The 12,926-nt window shown below is 38.4% G+C and overlaps 1 protein-coding gene across 1 annotated transcript in view; it reads right to left on the bottom strand.

Moving 5' to 3' along the window:
- LOC122814987 (protein mono-ADP-ribosyltransferase PARP12-like) overlaps nt 1–12,926 on the bottom strand; it is a 1,242,293-nt gene that overhangs the window by 723,997 nt on the left and 505,370 nt on the right. Inside the window, exon 7 of the mRNA XM_044087242.1 lies at nt 1,850–2,018. Within this exon, the coding sequence (XP_043943177.1) occupies nt 1,850–2,018 (169 nt within the window). The remainder of the gene's footprint in view (nt 1–1,849; nt 2,019–12,926) is intronic.

Here is a 12,926-nt window from a genome sequence, read left to right as displayed (position 1 = left end):
ATACACGCAAACTCTAAGTAACCCAAACAAAAAAACAGGTAGAAGATTAAGCACTCTCAAAAAAAAACACTACTAGAAAAGGATACAGTGAATGGAGCAAACAATCAAGCTGCTGTCTGGAATGGCTGCAAACTAGATCTGAAGTAGCTCTGGTGCAGTGGGAACTGTGGGTAGAAGAGGCAAAGCTTGGTAAGCTTAAGTCTTTGGAAGTTGTCTAGCACTGTAATGGAGATGGATCTGACAACCTTGAAGGAAATGCCAACATCAGATCAAATGTTTTTTAAATGAGGTCTAACGATGCAAGACCATGGAAAAGATAAACTGATACTTTGGGCCACATTACTTCATATTAGTATTACTATTAGCAGCAATAATGACATTTTCTGGACTCTGACTCTCCAATAATTAATGCACTAAAAACATTTCAATACAGATGAAAACAAACATCTCCATTCTATGCCTCAAGTGTACTGTTTACCAAACATATTTTAATTACGACATTGCACTCTACATAAAAAGTAGGCGAGTAGTCAGCATGAAAATGTGCTTATTAATTCTGCTCAAAATACGTTTTATTCTGAGCATCATTCAAATTAAATGGAATCTGCACAAGTTACAATACCAGCCATTCTGCTTCCCTTTAAAATGCATAAATAAGCCAACATGAATATTACATTTTAAAAGAGATGAACTAGAACTCACAGCAGTTAGTCATTTATGTCTGACTGTGTGTCTTTCATTTCCTGGAGCATGTACTCTTAACAGCTCTACAAACTATGATCCATCACAAACAGCAGCTATGCTGCCAGTAATAACCAGCAGTAATGCTCATCACTAAACGCTACTAAAGAGCAAGAGCAAGCGCAAAACAGCACTCTGATGGCTTATTCCTTTTCTCCAAGAAAGGGTCTAGAGTCTGTTTTTGCCACTTTGCAGTCCAAAAAACCATCAGCATACATGATGGGCACTGTGTGACGGCACACACTTTGCTAAAATCACATTGGTCAATGTAAGTCATTGCATGTGGGATTTCCCTTTCCTTGTGGTTCAGTAATCTCTAAATGATTTCATATGTAAAGTAGATTTAATGCAAAACCTTTGCATGGGGGTAGGGGTGGTCAGGCCCACTCCCCATAGAAATTAATTGAAAGTATGCTCGGAACATGTGTCTTCAATTTGAAAACAGACTTCAAATGACAGGCCTATGAATGAATGCCTTACATTCATACAGTCCTCTAAACTACATCATGGGGAGGCAAGAAGAAGATGCAGCTAACAATGAGGACATCACATTTAATAATAAGGCACCTTTGTAAGGCCTGACAAAAGCAGTTACCTGCTTTAGTAATATATCATGTCCTACATTATCAAATGAGTCAAGCCAAAGATGCTATCAAAGTTTCTACGAGGTTATTGTCTCACTTCCAGGTACTTCACTGCAGATGTGGCTACAAATCAGGAAGATTTTTGAAGTGTCTTAATGATACAGAAATGTTAATTCTACTACTATAAATACATAATTATAATGCTACATTTAAAAATCTTCCAGTGTCAGCAATATCTGCAGTGGCTGTCACAGCAAAAAGAGCATGCAGAAAGCGGGATCATGATAATCAAGTGAACAAGAAGATTATTTGTTAAAATACTTGCCACGACACTCACATCTCTTCACCAGGAAGCACTTTACACGTGTAAACCAGCAAATGTACATTTATTGTAAGATTTCACCCTTATGAATACTCTCAGTACACATACTTTTTTCTCTTCAGACCCTTATTTCATAAAATGAGGACATAAAATAAAATGCAATGACGTCTAAAACAATTTAGAAAAAGAAACATACAATTACCTGATTGCCATATTCAACCCAGATATTATATTCATCTTTCCAGTACCAGATCCAAACTGTTGTTAAAGTGACATGTGGAGGTTTAGTGACAGAGGATGGAGTAGATAAACGCCTAACTTGATTAGAATCACAGATCATCATCTGAAAATCAATACACTGCACTCCAGCACTGTAATACAAAAAAAAAGTTACTAGAGTATTTTTCTGCGATATCTATCCTACAAAAACTCTGATTTGGTTATAATTGCACAAAAGCAGAATTAACTTTTAAATTACTTCCATCAAGCATGAATCAATCATGTTTTTAACCACTCTATATGGGAATTTTAACTCATCCATCTCGGACTGGAAAAAAACAGACATGGAACAAAATTTTCGAATACAACCTTTCTATAAGAAAGTTAACGGCCAAGACTGGACAAGCAAATTAGTTGGGAAGAACAATAACACTATGACTACTACAGATGTCTTTTGTAACTGTCACAGAGTATGAAAAGCATCTTTTCAAAAGAGGTCAAGGAATGGGAAATTTGCCTTTCCCTAAGGAGCAGCAATTTACCTCATCCACTTCAGATTAACGTCTTTTTCATATTTATGTTGTTTTCAACCTCTTGAGATGTGCGGCTGGGGACATGGAACACTATAAGAAACCTTCTGATAAATTAAAGAAAAAAAAAACACAGGCAGAACTTTCCTATGGCATAGGAGCTCAGTAGATGTATTTCAACCTTTTCACAAATTTCTTCTCAAACAAACATGAATGAGCCAAGATCATGTATACAAAGCTGAAGTAATAAACAAGTACTAGTTTGCTTTTGAGAAGGGAGAGGATTTTCATTGCTTGGCAGTTTGTCAGCTGGAAGAATGCTGGTGGAAACCATCATGAATTACACCTGCCAGCAGTTTCTACAACACAGTGAAAGAAATCTGATTATGCAGAAATAAAGTACAGATTCTATTCCTTCCAAATCATACAGTGGACATAAAAAGTATACACACCCCTGTTAAAATGCCAGGTTCTTGTGATATAAAAAAATGAGACCACAATAAATCATTTCAGAACTTTTAATGTGACCTATAGCATGTACAATTCAATTGAAAAACAAATCTGTTAGGGGGAAAATATGAAAAATAAAAAAACATACAATAAGCTGGTTGCATAAGTGAACACACCCTTAAACTAATACTTTGTTGAAGCACCTTTTGATTTAATTACAACATTCAGTCTTCTTGGGTACACACCTGCCATCAATTAAAGAGACTCTGATTAACCCCAAATAAAGTTCAGCTGTCCTAGTAGGATTTTCCTGGCATTTACTCAGTTGCCTACTACAGCAGGGTTTGCAGAGAGCTTACAAAGCATCAAACAGATCTCATTGTTAAAAAGTATCAGTCAGGTGAAGGGTACAAAAAATTTCCACAGCATTGGATATACCATGGAACACAGTGAAGACATCAAAAAGTGGAGAAAATATGGGACAGCAGTGACGTTGTAAAGAACTGGACGTCCCTCCAAAACTGATGAAAAGACAAGACAAAAACTGGTCAGGGAGGCTGCCAAGAAACCTACAGCAACACAGTTAAGGAGCTGCAGGAATTTCTGGCAAGTACTGGTTTGGTACTACATGTGACAACAATCTCCTTGTATTCTCCGTATGTCTGGACTATGGGGTACGGTTGCAAAACGGAAGCATTTTCTTACACAGAAAAACACCCCGGCCTGACTAAAATTTGCAAAACAATACATCAGGTCTCCCAAAAGCATGTGGGAAAATGTGTTATAGTCTGATGAGACCAAGGTTGAACTTTTTGGCCACAATTCCAAAAGGTACGTTTGGCACAAAAACAACACTTTGCATTACCAAAAGAACGCCATCCCCACAGTGAAGCATGGTGGTGGCAGTATCATGCTTTGGGGTTGCTCTTCTTCAGCTGGAACTAGGGTTTTAGTCAAGGTGGAGGGAATTATGAACCGTTCCAAATACCAGTCACTTTTGGCCCAAAACCTTCAGGCATCTGCTAGAAAGCTGAAGATGAAGAATTTCACCTTTCAACATGACAGTGACTCAAAGCATACTTGTAAATCAACAAAAGAATGGCTTCACCAGAAGAAAATTTAAAGTTTTGGAATGGCCCAGCCAGAGCCCAGACTTAAATTCAATAGAAAATCTGTGGGGTGACCTGAAGAGGGCTGTGCACCAGAGATGCCCTCGCAATATGACAGATTTGGAACACTTTTGCAAGGACAAGTGGGTAAATATTGCCAAGTCAAGATATGCCATGCTGATAGACTCCTACCCAAGAAGACTGAATGCTGTAATTAAATCAAAAGGTGCTTCAACAAAGTATTAGTTTAAGGGTGTGATGTGAACACTTACGCAACCAGCTCATTGTACTTTTTTTATTTTTTTACATTTTTCCCCCTAACAGTTTTGTTTGATTTTCAAATGAATTGTACAGGTTATAGGACACATTAAAGGTGGGAAAAGTTCTGAAATTATTTATTGTGGTCTCATTTTTTATATCACAAAAACCTGACATTTTAACAGGGGTGTGTACACTTTTTATATCCACTGTATGTGGAGTATGTAAGGGTGGAGGTGTAAACATCCAAGATCATCTTCATCTTCTTCTTTCAGCTTTTCCCGGTTAGGGGTCACCATAATGGATCACCGTCCGCTCATGATTGGCAGTGGAGTTTTACGGTGCCGAGGTGCCAGCCCGGCACCCAACCTTCCACAGAAGGCACATGCATGCACACACTCACACCTAGGGCCAATTTGGAGTGTCCAATCCACCTACAGCATGGCTTTGGAATGTGGGAGGAAACCGGGAAACCCACGCGACCACAGGGAGGACATGCAGACTCCACACAGAAGGCACCCCAGATGAGAATCGAACCGGAGAACCTCTTGCTGTGAGGCAGCAATGCTAACTGCTGCACCACCGTGGCCGCCCCTTAAAACATCCAAGATAAATGTTTAAAAAAAAAAAAAAAAAACTGATAGAAGGGCTCCATGATTATCTGCCACTCAAGCCATTAGCCTAACAACTCTGCATGGATCCCAAACTGTTACAATCATGTGCTTTGGGGAATGCAGCGAGCAACTCACATGGATACTTGCATGCTATAAGACTTGAGCATGCATATGCAGAGAGACACACACACACAGAAACATGATACTTAGGATTTTACATTTATTCTCCGGGGAACAGCAAAAGAGTTGAAGTGGAGCGACAGTGGAAATGTTGCTGCATGAGTAACTGTCCCACTTCTAAAAGACCTTCTCTTTCATGTTTATTACACTGGGGCTAGATTACAAGGTTATAGTTTAAAATACAGGGTATGTACATTTCTGGAAAACAGCCATTATTCCATGTATGTGACCTCAAGAAATAAAAAATCTTTGGGCAAGGTATAGAACACTTACTACATCTGTTACAGTAATGCAATACAATAAACAATTCAGTTTAATTAATGGGATAGTATTCTACAATGTGGGCTTCACTTATTCATTTAATTACTTATTTGATTATTTGTTGCTGCAAAACTTGATCCCAACATGAGAAAGTACAAAACTCAACCCACTGGTGTAGAAGGATAAAGCCCTGATAATGCCCCATGAAGGCTTTGTTAAACTAGATGCACAGATGCTGGAGGGACCAGGTGCAGTGAATGGGAAATGAGTGGCTGATGCTGGCTCATCCATCCTGGGCAGAAGGAAGCAGCATGGTTCTCTGCACTGGCATTACCAAAAGGCATGCCCAAGTATCGCTAAGTACAACCTAATATGCCTGCTCAGGAAGCAGTGAGCTGATTAGGTGGTAGGTTGCACATGCCCTGAAGTGCCTATGCACCTCCTGAGGGAAATGATCACTGAGCTCACAAAGTGCTAAGATGGTGGGGATACAGCAGTTTGCTGACTGGTCTGTTCGATAACACCTGATTCTCAACTCCGGCCCGGGGAGAAAAGCTCCATAGTACAAAGTATAAACTACATAATACAGAATGCATAGTACAAAGTAAAAGATACATAGTTCAAAGTCAAACAATTCAACACATAGTTGCTAAAAGGTGAGAATAGCTCATAATACAACTATAAACTACATAATTCAGAATACATATTACAAAGTAGTACATCATTCAGAAAACATGGTACAAAGTAGAAGCAACATAGTTCAAAGTGAACAAAAGTCAATACATAGTTAATAAAAGGCGCAGTAAGCATCGTGTGGGTATAAAATGGCAAGTAAGAACAGTTGGAATGCAATATATATATATATATATATATATATATATATATATATATATACACAGTACATCTTATGGATTCACTTCATAATCTCAAAATACTGAAATATCGAATTTCTATCTTGAGACCATGAAACCGAATCCACAACACACTGAAACAACAAAAGCGCAAAATTCAAAACACCGAACAAATCACACACACTACACCATACATACACCACAACACCCACATTGCAACATAAACAAACAAAACTACACGCATACACAACTCATACGCACATAAGAAGTGGGGGGCAAGTCCCCCCTCACCCCCCACACCCCACCTACTTATATATACTAACTCCGAGATTGCACAAACAGGAAACAAAAGCAAACTCACACACGCACATTCTCCAGTCACTCACACACACATCAAACATATCAGTACACTCACATATACTAACTCCCACTCAAAACCCTTACCAAACACTCACTTACCTGACATAACACCTAGATCCACACACGGCACCGCGCACCATCAACACACAATCCCGTACATTACGTAGCGTAAGGTCATAACCATGAATTTGAGATATTCGAATTCGCGATTATGAACTTTCGCTATTGTAAACATTCGGCTTTATAGTCTCGAAATACTGAAATTCGACATTTCAGTATTTAGAGATTATAAAGCACTCCCCATCTTACATATTTACATGTTTGTAGGTTGAGAACAGTTGTAGAGGCTAGAATTGTTCGTAGGCTAGAAATGTTAGATAGTGATCTGAGAGTAGTTACTGGGAAATAGATCCCTGGTAAGTAAGGGAAATGGGACTTTGGATGTGAAAAGTTAGGTAGGTAGTATGCAACTGCACTTCCAGCTATGGGAGAGGTGAGAATGGAGCTGGATTTTGAAGAGTTCAAAGTTTTCAGAGATTCTTAGAGATGGAGGGAGGGAGTTCCATTTTTTGGCTAAGGTAACGGATAGAAGTAGCTGCCCAGCAGGACGATTTGGTTTATACACTGAGATTAGGTTTTGGAGGGCAGATCTTAGAGGGTCTGAGACGGGTATATGAAGGTAAAATGTTAGCAAGTGCTGGACATGCATTACGTTTGAAAATAAGCTTGTGGGTTGTACAGAGTTGGAGGTAGTTCAGGTAATTTGGAAGTTCTAGCCATTTCAGCTGATGGAGTATACAGTGGTGAGTAGAGAATTTGGATGATGTTGCAAACTTTTGAGAGTTGATAGACTTGTTAAAATTATACTTTGTAGCTAATTTTGGCTTTAAAATCAGAGTTGTTCTAAACACTAATCTGTTACTGTGGAACATTAAATATAAAAAATTAAAAGAAATAGTCTGCAGATCAAAAATTCTTTTGGCAGAAATAACTGCCAATAAAAAAGAAGGTATTTGACTACTGGTATTTTAATTCCTGCAGGAAAGCAACACCTTTGCAATATAATCTGTATTACATTATTACCAGTATTACTACATATTGACATTTTCCCTTCATTGACCTTGTTAAGTCTTAGATTTGGTGTTTGTGCATGCACGCACTTGTGTGAATATACACATATATGGGGGTCCCCTTCACGTGGTCGACATTTCAGAATGTCGAAGACCATATGGCCGAGACGATGTGATAGACATTCAAAATGTTGACCATGTGGAACTGGCATCTCCAAACAGTGCAGAATGGAAAGATTTCCATCTTCCGCACTGTAGTGCAATCTCGGAGTTGTTATATTTAAGTTCTGGGGGGTGCGGGGGGTGGAAAGTGAAGGTAAGTTTCGTTGTGGTTTTTTTTTTTTTTGTATGGTCGACATTTCGATTGTCGATCATATGGTCTCGGCCATATGGTTTTCGACATTCTGAAATGTCGGCCATATGAAGTAGACCCATATATTTTATATATATATATATATATATATATATATATATAATAACACACACAATATGAGCAACAATAACTGGTGTTTACTTAAGCACTAAGTGCATGGGTTCACATTTAATTCAAAATATATTTCTTAAGCAGTAGTTTAGGGCTTGTATGCCTTGGTTAGTTCTTGTTTTTCTATACATGTCTTCATTTTCACTCTAAAAAGGACTGCAAGACAGACAGTGCTGCTCATACAAAAAGGACATCAAAGTAATCCTATCCAGGATAATAGACTTAATGAAAATAAGGAGCCACATTCCATTACTGGACATTAAACTGTGAATTTTAAGAAATAATAATACTTAAAAAATAAAGATAAACAAGACCTAGACTCTCACAGTGATAACTATATCAGTCACCACAGACATTACATGTCTTTTGTAACTGCAGATGGAATTTATTAAAGCAAAAAGAAGGGTGTCAAGCCCCTCTTCCCTCTTCTTATTGTAACATATGTGATAATGCTGTAAACTCAGAAATAGCGGATATTGTTTAACACAGGGAAGATGACTGCCCCTTTCAGGAAGCTGGCCAACTACTGCAAAGATTTATGGCAATTAGTAGACATGCAATCCTGGAGACCACTGAGGAACCTAGCCTAGTTTCCCAATTGCCCAAAGCACTGTCAGGTTAATTGTCTTGATCATGGTCACACAGCAGGCAAATGAAGGCTGTGGGGAATCAAACCCTTGACCACAAGTAACAGCTAGTTAACAGCTTATTGCTTTAACCCTCTGAGGTAACTTCCAGACTAAGATTAACACGTGTGACAAGCCTGGTGAAACAAATGGAAGCAGAACTACTACAAAAGGAAGAAGAAAATTACCACACTGAAAACTGCTGCAACACCCAAAAAGCAGCCAGTGTACGGAGCTCATTTTCCACTGATGAGGCTTACACACTGCACACAAAGCAGACAACTCTATCTCAAAAAGGAACCGAGAACTCTTATCATTCAATACTGCTGATTCCTAGTGCAGTTCTTTTCCATTGAGGCAAAGATATCCATCTGCAGTGGAGATGAGACAGCTGTTTAAGTCAAGTCAAACAAATTCTGCTAGCAATCAAGTAAATGTATAGTGCAAGGAAAAGCCAGCCTTGGCAACTAGAAGGAATCATGTCTCTCTTCTGAATTCCTATCATAAGAGTAGAAACACACAGATTTCTTAATGCTGTTCCAAGAAACTCATACTACTCCAACCTAGAAGTATCCGAGAAACAAGGACAAAGACTCCTAGATGGTAACCGATAGACACTGGCTACAGCACACAAGTTTCCTGATAAAAGAAAAATAAACTTTCTACACTGCTTTCAACATAAAACTAAGGTTTGAGCTTCCTAATGTTAGACTTTGAACACGTGTGCAAAGTTTTATTCTAAATTGTACAGCAATTTTTATTCATGAAGTGCGACATTATTAAAAATGTAATAAAATATGTTTATACACAAAAGCAACCTGATGCATGCTAGTCGTCTTTAATTTTAATTTATGACTGTTGAGGGCAAATATGGGTATTAAGACAAACTTATTTTTCTCCTGATCACTGGGAAAATAGTATTTTGGTATTGCCTTGTGCTCCTCAGTTAGCTGGTTCTCCAGCTATCTGCCAATAGGCAACAGTCTGTTCTTTGGCAAACTGTCCTCTTCCCCCTTTCATCCAGTCAACACAAGACTTCCTCAAGGATCACTCCTGGGCCCCATCCTATTCAATATCTTCACAAACAAACTAAATCCTGCTTGCAAAGTCTCTACTCTGTTATAATATGCCAGTGATGCCACACTCATCTCCACCCCCCACAGTATTCCAGACCTTTTAACACTCACTAAGGACATCATCTCAGCTATTGAAACATGACTCTCCAATAATCAGTTAGTACTAAATCCTAAAAAAAAAAAAAAAACTTCTATTCTTTCCTAAAACACTGGCACAACACAAATCCTCCTTTTTTATCGCCTCCCTCAATAATACTATCATTAAAGCAGAACCTCATACCAAACTACATGGCGTCATAATCAACAATTAATTAAAATTTGACCTACCCATCCAACAATGCATAAAAAAAACTCTACAAACCTGACCTACTTTACAGAAATCGGAGATTTCTCACACCTACCTCCAAAATTTCTTTGGTTCAGTCACTCCTCTTTCCTTGTTTACTCTATGCTGCCCCTATCCTTGCTAATATTCAATTTCCTCTTTTGTCTAAACTTGATCAAACATACAACAAAATAGCCAGATTTGCTGCAAATCTTACCACTGTCTCGCTCTTAAGAAGCTTCAGTAGCCTGAATTCTCTCATAAACTACCACTTCCTCAACTACAAATCACACATTCTGTTCTACACAATCCCTCTTCCTGTCCTTCCCTCTCCATCCTTGTGTCTTACTACATCCCCCTACAACATCTCTTTGTAACTGACAAACATCTTCTTGACATCTATAAACCGAAAAAGAACACTGGACAGTCCCTTTACAAGTACTCTACAGCACATTTTTGCAACACTCTTCCCCCTAACATAAGAAATATCTCTCAACACCAGTTTAAAAGAGAGTTAAAACACTACCTCCTTAAATGCTTGGTCCTGCACATGCTAAGCTCCCACTTGACACCTCTGTATCCTCTAATTCCCCTCTATTTGTATCATTCATCTTCAAATCTTTAAGAATCATTTCCGTCTATTTCTCTTACTCACTCCTCATTTCGCTCCTTTACTATTTAACATGTAATACAGCGCTTTTACACTTCTGGCATCATACAGATGGAACTTTTAACTTCAAAATTATATCTTAACTGCTGTTAACACCACTGTTTTTTTTCCTAGTGATACTTTTGTTATATAACCTGTATTACATTTTCATGCATTGTATATCATTGTAATGGGATTTTTTTCCATGTAACATTTATGGTATTGTTCTTTTGTATATATATATATATATATATACTGGAACTTGTCTCCTCAGGTTTTGGGAATTCTACTTTGTATGTTGACTGGAACTTTTCTACTCAGGTCTCCACTGAAAATGGGCCTTTGGCTCAGTTGGACCAACCCGGTTAACAAATGTCAAATAAATAAATAAATAAATAAATGAGAGACACACCTACTGCCAAAGGCCTGCAATACACCCACATCTATTGATACAACTGATTAGGGTTTCATATTAGGGATGAAACCTTCCAAAACTGGAAGCTGCTAGGTTATTGTGAAACATCCCAAAACAGAACTGATTTCTGAGTGTTGAATATTTTGCTAGCTCTAATAAATTTGCCTTAAATCGTGGCTACTACTACTACTGTTACATTTTGCGAGATTATTAGAATACCATGGATTTTAACCTTTTTGCAACCTTAAGGATTGCTAAGCAAAATGCAAACCAGCAATCAACATACATTCCTCCAAGGGACTGTGAGTCAATACTATATGGGCAGTCAAGGCTGGGAAATGTAGCAAACAATGTTAGCATTAGAATTAAATCAGCCTCTCCAACTTGCTATCCTTTTTCCACAGAAAGTCCGGCCAACAAAGACAAACAATTTAAAAGGAGCAAACAAATATCTGGCCTTGAAAAGCACAACTCAAAAGTTAAGCTTAGTTAGTGGAGTGAAATGTGTAGAAATGTTTTACTATAAAGACTTCTTAGTGTACAGGATCAGAGATTTGGAATTTTACTTGTGTAAAAAGAAGGCTCTTTAGTGGAGGGTAGATGATAACATGCAGAGCTCACAAAACTTCCATTATGGAATGGAGGACTTCAGTATACAAGACAGCAGTTTGAAATTCTAAAATTAAGAGACTAGCAAACAAAAAAGGATTTGCAGTAGGCTTATAGAGTTAAAAGGAAAGGACATCAAACATACCATTATTAAAAAGTCTTGCACCCCCAACTATACCATTACAAAGTAATTCAGGACTAGGATGAGGGCTCACCATAAGGGCACCAACCTATGGTTAGCAAGCACATGGAACAGAGAACAAGGACATATAACCTCTATAAAGTCTATGCTGATCTTATGGCTACTTGGTAGTAAGTTCAACTCAAAAAGGGTGTATTGTGTGACATATGTTCTTCTTTTGGCTTTTCCCGGTTAACGGTCACCACAGTCGAACTCCGGTCCGCCAATGATTGGCAGTAGATGTTTTTATGGGTGCCGAGGTGCCAGCTCAACGCCCAACCTTCAACGAAGACACGCCCATTCTACGCATGTCTTTTGAATGCCACTCGACCGTGGGGAGGACATGCAGACTCCACACAGAAGGCACTCCAGCTAAGACTCGAACGGGAGAACCTCTTGCTGTGAGGCAACAATGCTACTGCTGCACCACCGCGGCTTCTGGTGTAGTGTGAGATATAATAAAGTTAAAACATTGTTTGCTGCCGTATCTATAACAATAAAGAACACAGTTTCACAATTAAGGTGACAACAGATGATGACAAAATAAACTGGTCAAGAGTGCCTACGCAAAATAAAATAAGCCAAAGAGATTGTATATATTTTTAAAAACAGAACTTGGAAGTATTCCAGTAGGGAGATGGTAGACAGGCAGCCAACCTAATGAAATGTGATACCTATTGGAACCCACAATAATTTTATATTCACTTAAAGCATGTGTATTTTGCAGCTGATGACTTCATATATGAAAAGTAATGACTTACAGGATGCACATTTACATAATTTACCTTTCCAAATTAGGTTCCTAGGAGATTACTAGGCTATATGGCCCTAGGCCCTATATAAGCCTAGCTATGTTACATCCTTGTTCCCTTATTGACCAAGTTATATGGTCTATATTTGCAGGTTGAGTCTATGATCAGCACTGACTGCCCTTATTCAAGAGGGACATAGGTGACGCTCCTATCCAGTTGTCTATGTTATGCTTAAATTGGGTCATTGAACTCTGTTTTAC

This window comes from Protopterus annectens, chromosome 11.part0 (genome assembly GCF_019279795.1).
Source record: "Protopterus annectens isolate FY-2018-M chromosome 11.part0, PAN1.0, whole genome shotgun sequence".
NCBI classification, from domain to species: domain Eukaryota; kingdom Metazoa; phylum Chordata; order Ceratodontiformes; family Protopteridae; genus Protopterus; species Protopterus annectens.
Note: the sequence above shows the minus strand (reverse complement) of the source record. Positions and strands in the feature narration are given on the sequence as shown.